The following is a 20,997-nucleotide window of genomic DNA, read 5'->3' on the forward strand; positions in this document are numbered from 1 at the left end:
GCCGTCACTACATCTTGTGGAAGTTAATTCCATGGTTTACCTATTCGCAATGTGAAGACGTTCTTCCCTGTATCTGTCCTGAATCTGTTCCATAGATGGATAGGAGAAGCCCACAAATAGGACATGGATGGCAGTAGCCTTTTCCTACTCTTGTTCCCCAGCAACTAGTATTTAGAGGCATCTGCCTGGGGGTCACATATTGCTGGACTACTAGCCATCAATAATATTATCTTCCATGAATTGGTCTAATTCCCTTTTGAAGCCATCACTTTAACTTGGGGTAACAAATTCCATAGATTAATTATGTGATGTGTAAAAAAATACTTTTGTCCATCCTTAACATCCCATCATACAGCTTCATTGGATGACTCTGGCTTAGAGGAGAGAGAGAGAGAGAGAGACCCTTCCCATCCACTTTTTTCCATACCATGCATAATGTTATGAACGTCTAACTTATCCCCCATTCATCTCTTTTCTAAATTTAAGGTCTCCAAACATTGTAAACTGTCCTTTGGAGGTGGGGGGAGATATTCTAACCTAAGGATCATTTTGTTGCCCTTTTCTGCACCCTTTCCATCTCTGCAATATCCTTTTTCATATGTATTAACCAGGACTCTGCACAATATTCCAACTGTGGTTGTGCCATAGATAAGTGGTGGCGGGTGGCTCCAATGTCAGTGGGGATCTGAATCCAACCCCTCACCTTGGATAGCTCCTTTAGAGTTCTGACTGGTTCTGTCTGAAACCCAGAACATTTTCACCACCCTACTGACATTAGAGCCACCAGCCTCCAATGTCATAGGTGGTAGTTTGGGCAAGCTGGGTATATTCCTCTGCGATCTACATTTTAAAGAAGTAAAAAATGAATTACTTACAACCACGAACTGGTTATTTTCCAGTTTAATGATGTCTCCAGCCCTCACATTCATCCATTTTTCATTCTGTAATCTACAGTAAAGGAAAAAGTCAGACTAGACATTTTTAACATTTATGCTATTGATACTGACATTAGCAATACATGTCTATTTCATAGTTCCTAGCTGAAAGCCTTCTTTATGAGAAATGGTAATCCAGACTAAGGGTGCAATCCTTTGCATCTTTAGACAGAAAAATGTCCTACAACTCCCAGGATTCCTCAGACAGTATAGCTGAATTGTAGGAGTTTATCTTATCTTATCTTATCTAAACATGCATAGGATTGCACACAAAAATGATAAAGGTGAGGTAGGGTCTGTAGTTTATACATTATGTTTTTTTTCCTGTCTAAACATGCATAGGATTACACATTAAGTAACAAAGAAATGAAAGAAGCAGAAACAAGAGAGGAAAGATTCAAATTGTTTCAAAGAATTAGAAATGAAATGATTTATTATTTTTTGGTAGAAACAGAAATTTGCCAAAAAAATATAAACTTAAGCCAAAGGGAATGAGATAGACCTACCAGTGCAACTGGACACATTCTGGTGTAAGCAGGGGGTAAGGGTAAGTTTGAATAAAGTTAAAGCTGGTATATAGGTAAAGAAATTAAGCTACAAACCACAAATTCTCAGCTGAAATTCTCAGCTGAAACGTCATCTTTGCCATGAACTTGCTAGGTGGCCTGAAGCAAGCCAGCAGCTTAGATCAATGTAACTGTCTTGTTTTGAAGTCAAAGATTAAACACTGTTTCCTGGTTGAAATTAGAGGTGCTTGAGGAATTGGATCTTTTTGAATTCTGATGCAAAGTGACCTGATCCACATCTCACAGGGTAAAATGAGAATCGGAATGTAATTCTCCTTTCGAATTTCGTGCTTCTGCAAATTTTGCAATAAAGTTCTTGACTCAAAACCTTTACCAAAACAGTTAAAATGCGTATTTTGGATAAAATAAACAGGTATTTTGTGAGAAAATGCATTCAAAAATACCTATTTAAAATTAAGTCCTTATTTATAGACTTGGAATTTTTTCTTGAATTGCACATTAAATGTAGAAATACGTCAGAAAACACTTATGAAAAGGCATTTCATAAATTGACAGGGACCCAAAATAATCTGAACTGTCCAAATCTTTTTATTCAGGCAGGACTTTGGCATGTGAGTTGAACTATTGCTGTCAAGGGGTTGGATGCTATCTATTACATTTATTATTGTGAACCGCCCACAGAGCTTCAGCTATTGGGCGGTATAAAAAATGTAATAAATAAATAAATAAATAAATAAAAATTTTGAATCGATTTTGTTACATTTTAATCCAAATTCTGTTTTTAATTTCCACTTCATTATTGACAGGTGCCTGGAATGCCATTTTTGGTTTACAGGAGGGATATAAACTTACAAAATAAATCATACGTGAAACACTGTGAGCATTTAGAAAGAAACAAGTACTAAGTAGTATTGTGAATGATACAATACAATTGGCATGTTTGAAATGCCAATTGTAATGCAGTGCAAGGAAAACTCATTCTTTACAAAATCAAGTGATTTCTAACGTTTTAAAAAATATTTCAAAATTTGTGGACAGACATGGAAAGACAGACTGATAGCAACTTGTGTTTCACGCTTTAAAATACAAACAAAAAAACCTACATCGTCATCCTATCAAATTTTGATGATGGTGATGATAATAATTCATTTCATTTCTATACTATCCAATAGCCAAAGCTCTCTGGATGGTTTACAACAATTCATAAAGTAATAAAATACAATATAAAAATACAGCATAAAATTTTGCATATACAAAATTTAAAAGTATTTAGATAGCTAAAACCATTTTCAATAAAATACTAGACCTGTTTGGATGACTGGCATAAATGCCCCATCATATGCCACTAAATGCCATTAAATGGTAATGTATTAATAGCACACTTCCTGGGATTTATAGCACCTGTGCATTACTAAGGGACCACATTAGACATGAGAATGTGTTATTTATAATAAAGTGAGAAAAAGGCAAGCAAACTGATTTATTTTTAACTGACGCTCAGAAATCCACTTGTTTTATAGGCTGGAAAAAGAGCTTAAATATTTACACAAAAGCAAGGAATGCCCTGCACCACCACAATCCACCCAGGTCATTTGGCTTACACATTTGAACACTTTCTCTTTAATATCAATCCAAGTACATGTTGCCCTAGAAAGTTTTCAGCTGCAGCATTTTCATCTAGAGCCAGAATACCCCCAGTGATTCATGCCTATTTTCTTCTGCATGTTATCTTGTTTGGAGGAGAAAATTGTATTAGTTGCAGCAGACACAGCCTAGTTGCTTTAAAAAAAATTTTTTTTTTAAAGCAACTATGCATATGTAATCTGAAGGAAACCGCTTAAGAAAATAAGTCTAACCAGGACAAGGATGTTGGTAGTGGTCAATGAAAATGATGTGCCAGTATGCAGCTGCTGGAAAACAGACAAATTCCATGTTGGGGATCATTCATAAAGGAACTGAAAATAAAACTGCCAATGTCATAATGCTTTTACACAAATCTATGGTGCAACCACACTTGGAATACTGTGTACACTTCTGGTCGTCCATCTCAAAAGGATGTTGTAGAGCCAGAAAAGGATTCAGGGCAAATAAAAGGAAGTACTTCTTCACACAGCGCATAGTTAAATTATGGAACTCACTAACACAAGATGTAGTGATGGCCACCAATTTGGATGGCTTTAAAAGGGGACTGGATAGATTCCTGAAGGCAAAGGCTTTCAATGGCTACTATCCCTGATGGCTGTGTGCTATCTCCAGTATTAGATGCAATAAGCCTGTATGCACCAGTTGCTGGGGAACATGGGTGGGAGGGTGCTGTTGCACCATGTCCTGCTTGTTCATCCCTGGCTGATGGCTGGTTGGCCACTGTGTGAACAGAGTGCTGGACTAGATGGACCCTTGGTCTGATCCAGCAGGGCTCTTCTTATGTTCTTAAATGGTAACCAAAAGGACATTTTCCCTCTCTCCTAATACTAGAACACAGCCAGGGTCATCCATCAAAGCTGACTTGTGAGAGAGTCAGGGCAAATAAAAGGAAATACTTCATTGCACAGTGCATAGTTAAAGTGTGGAACTTGCTATCCTTGTAGGAATATAGCTTTAAAAAGGGATTAGACAAATTTATGAAGGCTACAGTTATCAATGCCTACTAGTCTCTATGGCTATACATTCCCTCCAGTATTAGAGGCAGTATAAAGAAGACAAGCATGAGGGTGCTATTCTACTCATGTCGTGCTTGTGGATTTCCCATAGGCAACTGGTTGACTACAGAATGCTGACTAAATAGGACTTTGCCCTGATCCAGTAGCGCCCTTCTTATGTTCTAAAGTTCCAAATAGAGGACAGTCCTATGGCAGCCCAGCAAACAAAGGGCTGTCCCTGTAAAAGAGGACACATGGCCACCCTATGTCTAGTTGAGTATTCTGTCTTCACAGTGGTCAATCAGCTGCCCAGGCCCGCAAGCAGGACATGAGTGCAACAGCATCTTCCCACTCAGGTTCCTCAGCACAGGATACACAGAGGGGGTACTGCCTCTGAATCTGGAGGTCATGTATAGCCATCATGGTGTAAGATCTCAATTAAACTTCAGATAAGTGAAATGCTAAATATAAGGGCAGTTCAAATGCTATGGACTGTAAGCTGGAGAAAAGGTCCTGCAACCCACTTTTCTATGTATGTTGTTATTCTATAGAGTGTAGAAGGCTTGGTTTCCCATGGCCCATGCCCACTATACATGCCATGGGAAGAAGTAAGAGTTTCTTACAAGTTCTACCCACTTTGAATGGAGAAATTCTATCAACTGGTTCAAGAAGCAGAGCTAGAGGATAGCAGGATTCTGGAAGGTCCAAACATCAACACTACATTATGACATTATGAAAACAATACTATAAGAAAAGAGGATTGGACAGTGGGTTTTTTCTCTTCAGGTCAATGAGTTCGTTGCATGATGACATCTCCACGGAACCATGCCATGGGATTTATTGGAAAACAGTGCCTGTGGTAGCAACATGTTAAGCAAGCTGCAAAATAATCTAAACCAGGTTTTCCCAACATGGTGGCTGGTGAATGCTTGGGGTTGTAGTCCAAAGCTTCTGGAAGGAACCTGGTTGGGAAGGCTGATCTAAGCTAAAAACGTTGGAGGATGCAACTACGAAGCCTGATGCATCATGGAACCTTTTAGATGGCAAGATTTCACATCCATCTGATGGTTGGAAACATCACTATGCACTTGGGGGAACTGGGCTGTCTGAAAGAATTTGATGAGTTCACTTCTTGGGAAATGCTTCTAGGACACAAAGTAAATGGAAGGACAAATTGCTTCGAACCATTAGGAGTGAGCACCAGAAAAATCAGGATTGCACAAGGTGGAACATTGTCCAGATAAATACAAAGTGTTTTAAGAGCAATAAAAATTCTAATGCTATTTGAACAGTTCATTCCTCTATGGAAACACTACTGTTCTGGTGTGTGTGTGTGTGTGTGTGTGTGTGTGTGTGTGTGTGTGTGTGTTATAGTTGAACATATCTGCATAATTAGGTTTTTTATTTAAGATTCATCAAACATTCTGTTCTCTCTTGACCTATTCTAGCTGAGACTGATTGGATAAAAGGTCACTTGAGACCTCTAAATGGCTAATCTGATGTAGCCTTGTGTATTGGTACCATGGTTGGACAGGCTATTCCCTTCCGTAGGGAGCAGTATTGTTCTGTAATAGTGTTTTTGAAGTCCTGATCCCTTGAAAACACATCTTAAACAACTGTAGTGGAACAAGACTCTAGTTTTCCAATGATTATGGCATGTTTACCTGGAGTTGTTTTTTTCTACTACTACTACTACTATTATCAGCTGATGCTTTCGCATGAAAGCTTCATCCCATAACAATGGCGCCCAGTTCAGACATAATGTTCTCAGCCTAATAAAATCTGACTACAACCCGAGATATGAAACCAGGGTAAATCCGAATTTGAGGATATACTGGTTTATAGTCAGAGTTTAAACTATAGTTTCCCACTTCAGATGTTTACGAAGCCTTTCAATATGGCAAGAGAGAGTTGTGAGAGTAGCATGCAGACACAATGCCTATTTTGCCTAATAAACCACCTCACTTTAATAAATCAATATCTAATAACACTGAGCAAGCTGATGCTTGCCAATTATGTTTTCTGGCATTGTCAGGTTAATTCACAGGTTTATTTATTTATTTATTTATTATTTATTACATTTCTATACCGCCCAATAGCCGGAGCTCTCTTAATAATGTTTAGGTGTATTATTATTATTATTATTATTATTATTATTATTATTATTATTAATTATTACAGTTCTATAATGCCCCATAGCCAAAGCTCAGTCAGCCTTATCAGACTGAGATTGTTATATCTGTTTTATGCTGCCCAAGCTATATCACTTCAGGGCTTTTATTTTATTTTATTTTGGTATTTACATTTTAATTGTTCGGTTCTAAACTGCCCTGGGGATATATTGTCTCTGCAGAGGCCACCAGAGAGGGAGGAAGCAGCAGCCAGGCACCTCTCCACCATGCCTGGGTCCAGCTCCAGCTGAGAGCCCCCCCCTCCTGCTACCAACTGTCTCTGCAGAGGCCACCAGAGAGGGAGGAAGCAGCAGCCAGGCACCTCTCCACCGTGCCTGGGTCCAGCTCCAGCTGAGAGCCCCCTCCCTCCTGCTACCAACTGTCTCTGCAGAGGCCACCAGAGAGGGAGGAAGCAGCAGCCAGGCACCTCTCCACCGTGCCTGGGTCCAGCTCCAGCTGAGAGCCCCCTCCCTCCTGCTACCAACTGTCTCTGCAGAGGCCACCAGAGAGGGAGGAAGCAGCAGCCAGGCACCTCTCCACCGTGCCTGGGTCCAGCTCCAGCTGAGAGCCCCCTTCCTCCTGCTACCAACTGTCTCTGCAGAGGCCACCAGAGAGGGAGGAAGCAGCAGCCAGGCACCTCTTCACCGTGCCTGGGTCCAGCTCCAGCTGAGAGCCCCCTCCCTCCTGCTACCAACTGTCTCTGCAGAGGCCACCAGAGAGGGAGGAAGCAGCAGCCAGGCACCTCTCCACCGTGCCTGGGTCCAGCTCCAGCTGAGAGCCCCCTCCCTCCTGCTACCAACTGTCTCTGCAGAGGCCACCAGAGAGGGAGGAAGCAGCAGCCAGGCACCTCTTCACCGTGCCTGGGTCCAGCTCCAGCTGAGAGCCCCCTCCCTCCTGCTACTAACTGTAACTGCTGAACTTTCCAACTAAGATTGTAGTGCCTGAGTTTGCTTTCCTTCCCCCCCCCCCCTCCCAATCCCCTTTCCTTTTGTGTCATGTCTTTTAGATTGTAAGCCTGTGGGCAGGGACTGTCAAGAAATACTTTTGTAAGCCGCCGTGAGAGCCTTTTTTGGCTGAATGGCGGCATAAAAATACTTAAATAAATAAATAAATAAATAAATAAATAAGGGCAGTATAAAAAAAACTGCAATACAATAAAATAAAATGCATATCTAAACCAGGCCAATAAGTAAAGCTTCCTAATATTTACATTGCTCTGACAAAAGTGATCCAGAGAACACAGCTGGTTTCTTTACACTCAGGAAGGCACTTCCCACACATTATCTTTCTTGATTTAGATAATCCTGCAGCTTTCCACGCATTACATGGCAGCAACCTGAGTATATAACTGCCAGGGAGTTGCAGCCAGTCATAGCTTCTTGATGAATGTACATGTAGGATACCTTTGTTTCCAAATACACGTTTGTCTCATTGATACATGACATTTTTAAATGTACACATTTTAAAATAAACACAGATCATTGGAAACCCCTGAACTCAGGGGCTTCCAATCATCCAATGTAGCGTGGGAGGAGGAGTGGAGGCAATATTTGCCTCCCTGTCCTCTTGCCCTGCATTTTTTGCTAGACGGGCTTTTTAGCCCATCTAGCAATAGTGCTTCAGAGGGGATGGAAGGAGAGTGGACTTCTCCAGTCATCTCCCTTCTCCACCCACCAAAACGTCCCCTCTTCCCCATCTCTAAGGACACTTTTCCAACCTCAGGGGCCAGTCAGCTGCAAGGAGAGGGGGGAGGGGAGCAGATCTGACTCCTCCTTCCAAGGTTGGAGTTCATTTTCCGACTGTGAAAGGGATAATCCCCAGTATGTCAACGTCTAGCGGCCATTGGATTGCTCTCTTTGGCATGCCATTGCTCCCTCCAGTAATGAGCCGACTATGGAATGGTCTCCACAATGTTTAGCCTGGAGAAGAGAAGATTGAGGGGAGACATGATAGCACTCTTCAAATACTTAAAAGGTTGACACACAGAGGAGGGCCAGGACTCCTTCTCGATCCTCCCAGAGTGCAGGACATGGAATAATGGGCTCAAGTTAAAGGAAGCCAGATTCCAGCTGGACATCAGGAAAAACTTCCTGACGGTTAGAGAAGTACGACAATGGAATCAGTTACCTAGGGAGATTGTGGGCTCTCCCACACTAGAGGCCTTCAAGAGGCAGTTGGACAACCATCTGTCAGGGATGTTTTAGGGTGGATTCCTGCATTGAGTAAGGGGTTGGACTCGATGGCCTTGTAGGCCCCTTCCAACTCTGCTATTCTATGATTCTATGAGGCCCGCCTAGCACCAACATCGTTATATTTTTGGTGCCAGGTTAAGACCTTTCTTTTCTCTCAGGCATTTGACAGCATGTGACGAGTTTTAATCAGATAGTGGATTTGTTTTATGGTTCTTTGCTTAAAGTTGTTCATAGGTTTATGTTGTCTGTGTGTGTGTGTGTGTGTGTGTGTGTGTGTGTGTGTGTTGTTTGTTGTGTTTTTATATGAATGGCTTTCTCAACTTTGTATACTGCATCTTTAATGGTTTTTAATCTTTGTAACCTGCTTTCTGACAATGCCAGAAAACACGATTGTCAAGCATCAGCTTGCTCAGTGATATTAGACATTGCACAATAATAGACCGCAGGTCATCCCAGCCATTTACAGTATTTCCTAATGTTCATCCTTCTTACAGCTGCAGTGCATTGATGCTGTATTTACAGTCTTAAATCCTATCTCAAACAAATGAAATTCAGAGAATGAGGGGCTCCTTTATTGCTAAACATTCTATTTAAAACAAACGAAAATAGAAGTTTAAAGAAAGATCATCCATGCCAAATTTGAAGTTGGAGACAACTATCCTTTCTTCTATGTCATCTTCCCAAAGCACATAGGAACAGGAATGGAATTAAATTTAGCAAAAGATGTACTGTCTCGTTTATAACTTATAAGCAGGCATACTGCAAAGTGGGCCCTTTAGCACCTGACACACAGACAAGCTTATACATTCCTATAGACATACATAAGCATCTAGACTACATGGAATAGGAAATAACCCTCGTGGCTTACTATATAAGGGCAAGGACACAACCACTTGCTTTCCTCGTCTTTTGGGGTTGTTGGGGTTTTTTTTTTACATTTTTTCAAACTATTTAATAACATCGTCTGTTGCTCATGAAAAGATTGTGCCAATTACCAAGCCTACTGGGAAAGATGTTCGTAGAATAATCTTCTACTCCGAAAGAAGAAAGGAAAAGTACAAGAACGGAGATGGTTGAGAAAGATCTTCCCAGCATGGTTCCTATTTATTAAAAATTTCGCTTGTATGAGGCATAAGATATAATTGCAATTGTAACAATGTCAGAAGTTTCAATTGGGCTGCTTTTCATTATCACTCCATGTGTGACTTACATGTGTCACCAATAAAAACAACACGATCGTTTGCTGTGGCACTGATGCCAAGGCGTTCTTGAGTTGAGTTCTGAAAGAGAATCTTTGGCTGAAGTTGTGTTCGCCACTTACTCACACATTTGTTGTTCATATTCCATGGGCTGATTAACATGTTGCATATGTATATCACTCACTGTTTCAATACTCAGTAATGTACTACTACGTTCAGCTGAATGTGAGAACAAGAACATGAGAAGAGTTCTCCTGGATCAGACCCAAGGCCTATCTAGTCTAGCATTCTGTTCCCACAGTGGCCAACCAAGCACCCGATGGGAAACCCACAAACAGGAAATGAGAGCAAAAGACTATGCCTCAGTATCGGAAGCAGGAAGTCTATACACACCAGTTGCTGCGGAACATGGGCAGGAGGGTACTCTTGCACCCGTGTTCTGCTGATGGTTACAGTTCAACAGCTGGTTGGCCACTGTGTGAACAGAATGCTGGACTAGATGGACCCTTGGTCTGATCCAGCAGGGCTCTTCTTACGCTTTCCAGGGAAAGGTACTGAGATGAGGTGGGGTAAATAGAATTTGCTACCAAAAACGTAGTGAAAGCCACCAATTCTGATAGCCTTCTCCTCCAGACAAATTGCCTGCAGAGAAAGCTATTCATAGATTTTTATATATATTTCTATGCATGTAATTTTTTGTTCCATTTTTATTTTCACAATTTGTTTTCTGTTGTGTTTTGTTAAATTGACATTAAAAGGGGGGAAAGATTAGTAATAAAAAAGGAACGTTACACAGAGGACTTTGCAACTAAGATTGTAGTGCCTGAATTTGCTTTCCTTTTCCCCCTCCTCCTCCTCCCTCCCAATCCCCTTTCCTTTTGTGTCATGTCTTTTAGATTGTAAGCCTGTGGGCAGGGACTGTCAAGAAATACTTTTGTAAGCCGCCGTGAGAGCCTTTTTTGGCTGAATGGCGGCATAAAAATCCTTAAATAAATAAATAAATAAAGATGTGTGTCTTACTTGCCATCAGTGAGTAGTTTAGCCAACCGATTGTTCACCTGGTTGTCACTCTTATGACGAAACTGCAAACAGCAAAAAGATACACACACAAAACCAGTCAGAATTTAGGACGCACTGTATTCCGCAGGTAGGTCCAAAACAAGAAACATTTTGAAATAAAGTTGATTCAAAGCAGACTGCCATGGAATGTACAAATGAAATGGGCTCCACTCTGGGTTTTACTTACAGTTTCTCACATGACTCTTGCTTAAGCCAGGAATAAAAATGTAAGGACTGATCTAAAGATTTTTCCAGATGTCTCTTTAAGCACTTTCCTGAGCATGATCCCTGGAAGCCCTTGGAGAAGGGATACCAGGGATAGAATCCAACTAAAATCCTACTTAGACACATTGAAATGATTGGGACTTACGGCAAGTCATGTCAGACAGAGCCATAACTTGGTAATGGAGCACAAAAGTAGGACCTGCAATAAAATTAAACAGGAGTGCTTATCTTCTTCAGGGGCCAGATCTACACCTTGTGTCAAATCATAACAAATGTGGAACAAAAATTAGGAAATTATACTATGAAAGCAGTATATGGAAAGCAGATTGTGCCCCAAGGTTATCAGTGCACTTCAATACTGCTATCAAGCAGTAGCATCTATCTAGCCAGGGTGTCATGTCTAACCCTACTGCCCCTGTTTTGGGAGAAGATGTTTCAGGTAATCAATCAGAATCAGATACAGAACTAGAAGACGCAGCGCCAGATACCAGCCAGCCTGTACCAGTGGGAGAGGAAGCTCTCACGGGCGATTCCCCAGCAGGGAGTCAGCCCTCTCCAGAGCTTATCTCCTCAAGGCCAAATCTTACACACTCAATAGGAAGTGAGGTTTCTTCCGGAGGTGAGTGTCCCGACAAGCTAACTGATGCTAGGGTCTGCCGGAAGCTGAAACGCATGGCACAGAAGGAAGGTGTGAGAAAGTCAGTTAGGTTACGGCAGAACCTGCCTCCACACCAGGCGCTCTGAAGCTTCCTATTCTTCTTGAACAGACAATTGTCTTGCTTAGTTTGCATAGTTTTGCCTAGGGGGACGTTTCCAAGAGGTTAGACTCTATTCAGGTAGAAGAGATGTTTGTTGCTTAATAAAAGCTTTACGGATTACTTAGTAAGCCTCGTCATTTGCCTCCTATCAAGAGCAGGAGAGTTTTGAGAAACACGACACAGGGTTTCAGCCACACTCCATGGCTACTAAGCATACTCAGTGGATAGTTTGTTTTGTTTTGTTTTTAGCACAGTTGCCTCCTTAACAATTTTGCAAACCTTGAGGATTCCTCAGGCACACTGATCCTTCCACCGTCTTTCTCAGTAGACCTCTTTTAGCTCCAATCTGATTCTTCACAATGCCTCCAGTCAAGAGTGTTTAAGCTCAACGCTTCCCAAGTGAGTAACACCAAAGGTTTCCATTTTTGTTTTATTTGATAAGCTTATATAAGACAAGTGGGCCTCTGCTTATAGTCACGGCATGACATCAGGTCATGGTCAGCAGTCAGAATAATTTAAAGAATGGGTTATCAAAAGCTATCCTGGCTCAATGTGGAGATGAAAACTGTTGGACAGAGACAAGCTAGTGGGCCATTCAGGAAAAGATCATTGGAGGAACAGCCAAGCTAGCTGATGACTATGGGATTTCATGTCTATTGTTCTAATATATAAAAAAGTTGACTCTTGTTCAATGCCACAGAATATATTGCAAAACCATAGACCTGCCAGCACACTGGTGCATTATAATCCGGTAGAATGCAAAACAGGGGACAAAACAACCCACCGCTTTTAGTTCCATACTGCTCATCTACAGTAGAACCTTCCAAAATATTAGCAGAATCTGATGCAAAAATCTTAAACAAAACCAAGCAGAAAAACAACTCAAAAACAAACCCAAATCTGGGCTTCTGTTTTTTCTCCATCGCATATTGTCTGAAAATGCCATGGCAGAGAATAAGACCAGACGTGTGTGTGTGTGGGTGTGTGGGTGTTTTCCTCAGTTATTTTTTACTTTGATTGGTTTCCTCTGACTCGTTTCCATTTGTTATATGCTTCTGATGAAACCCTCAAAGTGCAGAGGAGGAATCTCTGAGGAATTCAAGTTCCTCCATCTCATAGTGAAATGTTGCACAATTTCTGAGAACACCCATAGAAATCTCACAGAGGAAGGTGAATTTGTGCAGAACCTCCATGCCAGTGCACCCCACCTCACCCCAAAACAAACCTACAAACCAGAGTTTTTGATTGCATGGTTTAAGTTGTACTGCTTTGAAGATGGACAAAAGGTTCGTAGTAAAAAGAAACATCGTCCAAAAATACTATTTTATTCACTGCAAATACCACTGTCCAAATGGGTACATAATGATTAGGGAACCAATAGTGATATATTTCTTAGACAAAAATGCTGTTTTACACACACACAAAATAGTTTACATCACTGAATTACAGCAGAGACTTACATAGTCATCTGTGGCATCTTTGACAGCTGTAATGGTTAAAACCAGCACTAAAGGAACAATGGTAGTAAACCATGATAAGGAAGATACATCTGGAATCAACTAGAAGAGAGAGAGAAATACCTTTATTTGTGGCATTAAAAAAGCCTTCAACATTTTCCTACGCAATGCAAACTTTAACTGCAGAAGTTTCAGTCAAATTTCATAGAAGGAAGATAAAGGCAAGGCATTCACCTGTAGTCTCAAATTCTGGAGCCCTCCTGGAAACTGATCAGGGAACCATGGCTGGCTGTAATTTCCTGATAAATATGTTTCCAGACACAGCTTTTATTGTACAATTGTACTGCCTCATTCATGGAATTAAACTGATGGTCCAGATAATATCACCTTCGATTTGTAGCCCTCCCATGCTTCTTCTGCTTTTTTTCTTATTGGGGGGGGAAAAGCCATTAAGAAAGAAAAGACAGAATGACTGGATTCGCATGTTATGCCAACCCATCATGAGTGACAAGCCATGAGGAATGGTCATGTCATGTGAACTCAGATCAATTCCTGTAGGGTAGCTTGTTTCTGGGCAACAAGCCTTCCTATCAACCCATGGTTATTCTTAGAGTTGTTTAACACACAATAGGTTCGTGTGTTGTCTGAACACTTCCAACCCATCGTGGGTTGCGGGCATTGGCAAGCGAGTCACTTGGATAGAGCGGAAGAAAAACCTGCCACTCTTGCTGAGCAATCTCACCCATGAGTGATAGCCCCTCAAATATTGCCCAAGCAACACTTTGGAGGTTCTTTAACTTGTTCACTAAACTGATTTTTTAAATTATTCTTACTTTGGGCCAACAGTTGTGCAAATTGGAGCTAGTTTTTATTATTTGTTTTATTGTCCCCCATGCCTTTCCCCTCCCTGTTTGTTTGTTATTGTGATTTTAGAATCTAAGCCACATGGCAGGGTGTTTTGTATTCTGTTTTATTTTGTTCTGTACAGCACCATGAACATTGATGGCGCTATATAAATAAATATTAATAATAATAATTTTTATTATATAATAATAATAATAATAATAATAATAATAATAATAATAATTCCCTGGTAATGTGTGCAAATGTCCCCATTTTTGTAGCTGTTGGGTTTTCAGAGTTGCACAACTCAACAACTCCAACTGTCCAAGATATACCCTATTCCTTCGATTCTAACACACACTTTTTTTCCCCATATAAACTTCTCTAAAAATGGGGTGCGTCTTAGAATCGCGGGTGTGTCTTAGGTTTTTTTTTCTGTTGGTGGTACTGAAATTAGTGTGCGTCTTACAATCGATGGCATCTTACAATCGAAGAAATACGGTATAGGCTTGCCTTGTCTGGTTACCTTGCATGTTTCATTGGTCAAAAGTAAAAGGTCCCTGCAAGATGAGTCTGTATATGCTCTGGTTTGACAGCCTTTGACACTTGACAGGGATACACATCACAGCTGCAGCAGTGCAATCCAGAGAGTTTTAAGTATTGCCCTGAGCCTTGGGGTGACCTGCTTTGAATCCCCACTCGCCCTAGGCCCTAGCATGCGTGTTTCATAGAGATCTAAAAATCACCCCCATTTTCACTCCCTACTAATTGCAGCTAGGTTTGACATCTGTCAAAAGAGAGAACACGAAGGAAGTTAACTAGACAACAAGTCTATGAAAAAACGGACAATTTTTGCAGTGTCTTGTAATGACAAATACAGAGATCATACCCACTGCTCTTATCTTTTAGAACTATTATAATCGAATTTGCTTTGAAAATAAAAGAGAAATGAAATCTAACCTGTAAAATCAGGAGGAAAACAAAATAGGCATTTGCAACCCGCTTGAACTGCTCAAACAAGTTCATAGGCAAAAAAGTAAGAAGGTTGTACTTGGTTGTTCGGATACAATTGTTCTGAAAAATGGGAGTGGGGAAGAAAGATTGAGAACATGTTATGTGAGGAAATAAAAATATCTACATTAATATCAAAGCCAGATAATCTACCCACAGGCTGAGTATTTGGAAATTAGCTAATTGTCATAACCTTACTGATAGATATAAAAACAATAATAAATAATGCCATTCCACTTATTTTATTTATTCACCACTTTGCTTATAAAAAGCCAAAGCACTGAACAATACAAAAAACAATATACAAATCTAAGTACCATTGGGATTTAGTCATACACAGAGTAGACCCATTGAAATCAATGGAACTTATGCTACTCATTACTAACTTAAGTCTCATTGACTTCAATCGGTCTGCTTAGAGTATGAATAAATCTGGCTCTATGTGGGGCTGCCCTTGAAGCTGCTCCAGAAGCTGGAGCTAGTGCAGAATGCTGCAGCTCGGCTGTTGTCTGGAGCTGAACCTTTCCAGCATGTAACTCCTCTGCTGAGGGAACTGCACTGGCTGCCTATTCGCTACCAGGCCAGGTTTAAGGTTCTTGTACTTGTGTACAAAGCCCTAAACAACTTGGGACCAGGATACCTGAGAGAGCGCCTTCTCCCCTACCAACCTGCCCCGTCACCGAGGTCATCCAGGAACCTGCTCCTGGTGGTTCCACATCCATCCATCCTCCAATTGGAGTCCACCAGGGGAAGAGCCTTCAGCGTCGTGGCTCCCCTCCTGTGGAATTCCCTGCCTCCGGAGGTCAGGCAGGCACCAACTTTGTACTCTTTTTGGTGCCTCATGAAAACATCATTATTCCAGGAAGCCTTTCCTTAATGTCCAGCCATGAGTCACTGTATTTGCTTCTTTTAAAATCTGCTTTAAGTGTTTTATTCTGTTTTTTTTTTCATTTTATCTTGTACACCGCTCTGAAATTTTTCAGTGGGGAGCGGTATATAAATATTCTAAATAAAATAAATAAATAAATAAATCTGACCTGTTATTTATAAAGCACATAGACAGGTAAGCTGTAGTTATATTCAAAGGAACAAACACTGCCCTTGGGCTTACAGTCTAGAAAACAATATCATGAGGAATTTGGAACAACAGAGAAGAAGAAGGAGGAGGAGGAGGAGGAGGAGGAGGGGAAGTGGGTGGTTAGAGATTAAGGGGATAGAAGCAGTATTTTTCAAATGCTGCTTAAATATAAGAATAGCCATGCTGGATCAGACCTAGGCTCCATCTAGTCCAGCATTCTGTTCACACAGTTGCCAACTCGCTGGGTTTCCACAAAGAGGACATGAATGCAACAGCACCCTCCCACTCATGTTCCCCAGCAACTGGTGTACATAGGCATACTGTCTTGGATACTAGAGGTAGCATACAGTCACCAGGACTAGTATCCATTGATAGTCTTCTCCTTCAGGAATTTGTCTAAACCCCTTTTAAAGCCATCTAAATTGGTGGCCATCACTACATCTTGTGGTAGCAAACTCCATAATTTAACTATGGGCTGTGTGAAGAAGTCCTTCCTATTATCTGTCCTGAATCTCTCACCAATCAGCTTCATGGAATGATCCCATTGGGTTCTAATATCATGAGAGCGGGCAAAAAATGTCTCCCTATCCAAATTCTCCACACCATGCATCATTTTGTACATCTCAATCATGTCTATCAATGGCAAAGTGGAAGAGATGCTGAGGCAGGAGACAGCTGCTGGGTTAATTTTTGTGAATCACCCAGAGAGCTCCGGCTATTGGGCGGTATAGAAATGTAATAAATAAATAAATAAATAAATAAATAAATAAATAAATAAAATTAACACATCACGCTGAACTGGCTTTCTCCAACCTCGTGCTTTCCAGACATATTGGACTGATCCTCCCAGCATCCCTCAGCAAGCATGGCCATGACTAGGATACTGAAAGGAAGACTCCACACTCCAGCTTTTTGTTATTCTGAACAAATTACCCATTGGTGTCTGGGCACAGTTCAAGGCAGAGCTGGTGTCAGGGTTCAGCACTGACTGATGAGGGTCTTGAGGGATAAGGAGAATGTTAAATGTTTCCCCCAAATTCTTAGCAGATGGGACTAAACGTCAGGCAAGACAAGTACCCAGGCATCGATACAGTTGAGAAGAAAATTAAATTATTCATGTGGTCTGACATGCCAGAATCATTTCAATATTGTTCTTTTCAAGATGGTGGGGCAGCAGGGTGAGGGGATAGATTCATCTCTTGAATTGGCCCCTCAACTGTCGTTCCATTACTATGACTTGAAAATTAGTCTTTGGCCTTGCAAACAGACAACATTCTCCCTTGTTAAGACAAAAGAGGGGGTTCTGGTTCTTATTATAGTTTTGAAAGTAATTAATTACTGTTTTCAAAAGCCTTTCAAATGAAAAGGAAAGTGCTTCACAAAAGATGGGTATGTCACGCTAATAGTCCCGTGGCTACCAAAACAACACACAAAAGAAAGGTTGGCTTAACATTGGCACATCCCCTGTTGAGGAAGGAAAGGCAGGTGGACATTGCAAATGGAATACTCTCTGCTTGCACCCGCTGCCCCAGGCCACTGTTCCTAGCACTCAATTATACAAACCCCAAATTCCTTTGCATAATAGACTTCTTTATTTACTCAATGATGTCCCTGGAAGTACTTACTAATAAAATCTTCAAAGCATTTGCACTATAATCAAGAGTTTTGGCTGGGCTCAGCACCACTGGAAGCTCTCCTCCCATAGCAGATAGCACGCATGAGGGGGGTTACAATGGGGACCACAGTGGAGGTGAGAGGTTAAAGACCCCCCCCACTTCATGATCCCAATCCAACTTAACCTCACTCTTCACATGCCAGCTATATTTTTTCAAGTCAAATTATAGGATACATTTTGTGTCTCATTTGGCTCTTAGCTTTCTCGGCTTGGACTGTTAACACACACACAGAGAGAGAGGGGCCCTATACACAGACACACCCACTTATAAAATGTACATTAATTAACAACATCAAGAACAGATGGTGTCAAGGAGCAAAATCATTTACAAATTGTATATAATAAAGATAAACATTTGCATGGAAAGTAATTAAGCATTGTTAATTCTATATTTCCAGTTACTACATGTCACCCCAAGACATCTTTCCAGAGATTAATATGCAATAGTGGTGGTCTCATTCTTTCCTTAGTTTTATTCACATATTCAACGAAACAGAACCATCTGCCATAGAAACCTGTTGGTTGGTTGATTTACTTTCAGTTCAAATCTGCTTAGTCAGTCCTTGCATTGTCCATATTTTTTGTTTTGCACATCAGGGGGTTTAAACATTTAATAGTAGGTGGGAGACATTTCAATGAAAATCAGGGCCACAGAGCACATGGAAGGGAGATTTAACCACAATCCCAGTGAAAACTGCCTCCTCGCACACTACAATTAAACCTGGGGGGAAAGCTTGGGTTTTTCCCTATGGCTAATTGCAGCACACAGGCAGTGGTGTAGCGGACGCAAGGCTCAGAGGGACAATGACAGGGATCCGGATGTCATCTACCACCCAGCTCACACTCCCTTTTTCCCTCGGAGCTTAGCTGCAACCCTCACCGCTTTAATGTGTTGCCATCAGCACTACTAGAAGGACTATTTAGTAAAATCCCGGTTAATGAGCGGCTATGTCCCTGTGGCTCTGGAGCAATAGAATCTGTCGAACGTGTCATTTTGCATTGTAACATGTATGAGGAATGCAGAAAGAATTTAATCTTTCCATTATTAACAGCCTTTTCTGGATGTAACCCCACAACTTCAGTATTAATTTGTTTAAGGGATGTGTCCTCCCATATTACTGAAAGGGTCTCTTAAGTTTCTTATGACCTCAATGCAAATTAGAAAAATAGTGTTGCAATCTTCCTGAAAGAAGGAATTTCACAAAGCTATATTTTGTTTTTATGTCACTTTTGATCTATCCTTTGTATGTTTTATACTAATTTTGCTGGTCTGTGACCGTAATAAATAACAACTGATAACTGAATTGAATTGAAGTAGCAACCCTCAGAGTAGCTGGAAGGGGGTGGGAATGAATTTACCCAGCAAAGATACATTGCTCCCTGTTGTATTGCAAAGGATTTGCATTGATTTTAAATGGGCAAATAAGACCCATTGGCTTAATTTATTTATTTATTAAAGCATCTATATCCCACTCTATATCACAAGGATTTTAGGGCGGCGTACAAATAAAATCATACATATGAAATAGAACAATAAACATACAATTCTAAAACAAATTCAACCATTAATATGCGACAACCAGTATGAAATTTTAAAACAGTAAAATCCAATTAAAACAAGACAGCGTGCCAAAGATCTGCTCTTCATGGAGATGAAAACACCTTGAACTGGTTTGTTGAAAATTTGGCAATGGTGAAGAGTGCTATTATACATTTCTTGCTATTACAAATTAGACAGACCTCCATTGTGAAACTGCTCATTACAGCAGGTGTGAGGAACCTCAGGTCCAATGGCAACATCCACCACTCTGGGTTCTCCAAATGGTAACACCACCACCCCCTTTCTCCAACCACCGATAATTGGGTGGGTTTGCAACCTTTGTGCAGTTTTTCCTGCATTCTAAAAGGTTGAAACACCACTCTTAAAGCTTAGTTACTGGCTGGGGAATGATAGGAGTTGCAGGGCCTTTTTTCCTCTATAAACATGCTTAGGATTGCACCCTTAAACTATAATATGCTAGTAGTAGTAGTAGTAGTAGTAGTAGTTGCCCCTGCTCCTTTGGCCTCTAGCACCACCTACCACTGGAATGCAACCTTCAAGAGCTTCTCTGAAATTGAGTTAGGCCCTTGGGCAGAAAGAAATTCTGCACCTCTACATTACTGGGAGAGAGGAAAGAAAGCAACATAAAGTTGGTGCTGGTTTGGACAGCAGCCCTGAGTCTGCCAAAAAGTGAAGTTTGAACCTAAACAGAATGCAGCCTAGTTTGTACAGGAGAAGGGAGACAGTCTGGGACTACTATGTCAGCCGCTCTAAACTTCTCAAAGGATGAACAGGATATAAATGTAATCAATAATACCATTTTTATCTGGAAAGTACATCCCCAAACCACTTTTATGTCTTCCCCGCCCTTCCACAGCTCACAATAAATCAGACTAACTGTTAGTTTCAGCCCTGTCTATTGATGCTGTTTCTCATCTAAATACTCTTAAAGCACTCCTAGCAAATTAAAATAACTATATATACACATGATAAACAGTCTTACGTATAGTAGCATAAAGCTTTCACAGCTAAAATAAATGTCCAGACCAGCAGAGTACACAGATAATTGGCCTATAGACCCACTTTGGGAATTCTCAAGAACAAACAGTAAGATCGCACATTGGCTCATGCAATAGTACGAGGAATACTGTACATGTTATACGTGCTCAGGATAGCCCCTTGTCTCCAGAGTGAACAGAGTGATTTAATTCTCTTAAGGACATCTGGTCTTTCAATGCAAACAAAGTGATGTTGCTTGAACAATTTTAGGATCCTCAAGGTAGTGGACTGCATAGACTGCTGAACTCAGAGCACAGAGACTTGGGTTCAGATCTCAAAACTTGGCACAGAAGTTTGCCAGATGTACAACTTTCTCTCTGCCCACCTCTAAAAAAAAACACAGGGGGGCTATTTATGGCAGCTGTTGATAGCCAAGTGCTCTCCAGATGTGTATCTAGAGGACAGCAGGTTGGGGGAGACTGGTTTATGGGGTTACTGCTAGCTCTTGAAAGGAAATGTGGGGTGCAAATGTAATAAATAGCATCATCATAGCTATGGGTGTCTGAATGTTCATCTTCTCATTGGGTGGGAAGATGGGGGTGGGGAAATCGCCTGTCACCAGGGCCTCCATGGGCCAAAAGTCATCAGGGCCCAAGCCCCATGTGTTGGAGGAACCCCAAAAGGCTCCA

At 41.0% G+C, this 20,997-nt stretch overlaps 1 protein-coding gene across 1 annotated transcript in view; it reads right to left on the reverse strand.

Annotated features, from left to right (window-relative positions):
• Positions 1-20,997, reverse strand: part of ATP8B4 (ATPase phospholipid transporting 8B4 (putative)) — a 95,922-nt gene that overhangs the window by 68,463 nt on the left and 6,462 nt on the right. The window contains exons 3-6 of the mRNA XM_063142650.1: positions 14,966-15,079; positions 13,166-13,264; positions 10,684-10,745; positions 876-948 (exon numbers count right to left, since the gene is read on the reverse strand). Coding sequence (XP_062998720.1) covers positions 876-948; positions 10,684-10,745; positions 13,166-13,264; positions 14,966-15,079 — 348 coding nt within the window. The remainder of the gene's footprint in view (positions 1-875; positions 949-10,683; positions 10,746-13,165; positions 13,265-14,965; positions 15,080-20,997) is intronic.

Source organism: Elgaria multicarinata, chromosome 16 (genome assembly GCF_023053635.1).
Source record: "Elgaria multicarinata webbii isolate HBS135686 ecotype San Diego chromosome 16, rElgMul1.1.pri, whole genome shotgun sequence".
Taxonomy (NCBI): Eukaryota; Metazoa; Chordata; class Lepidosauria; order Squamata; family Anguidae; genus Elgaria; species Elgaria multicarinata.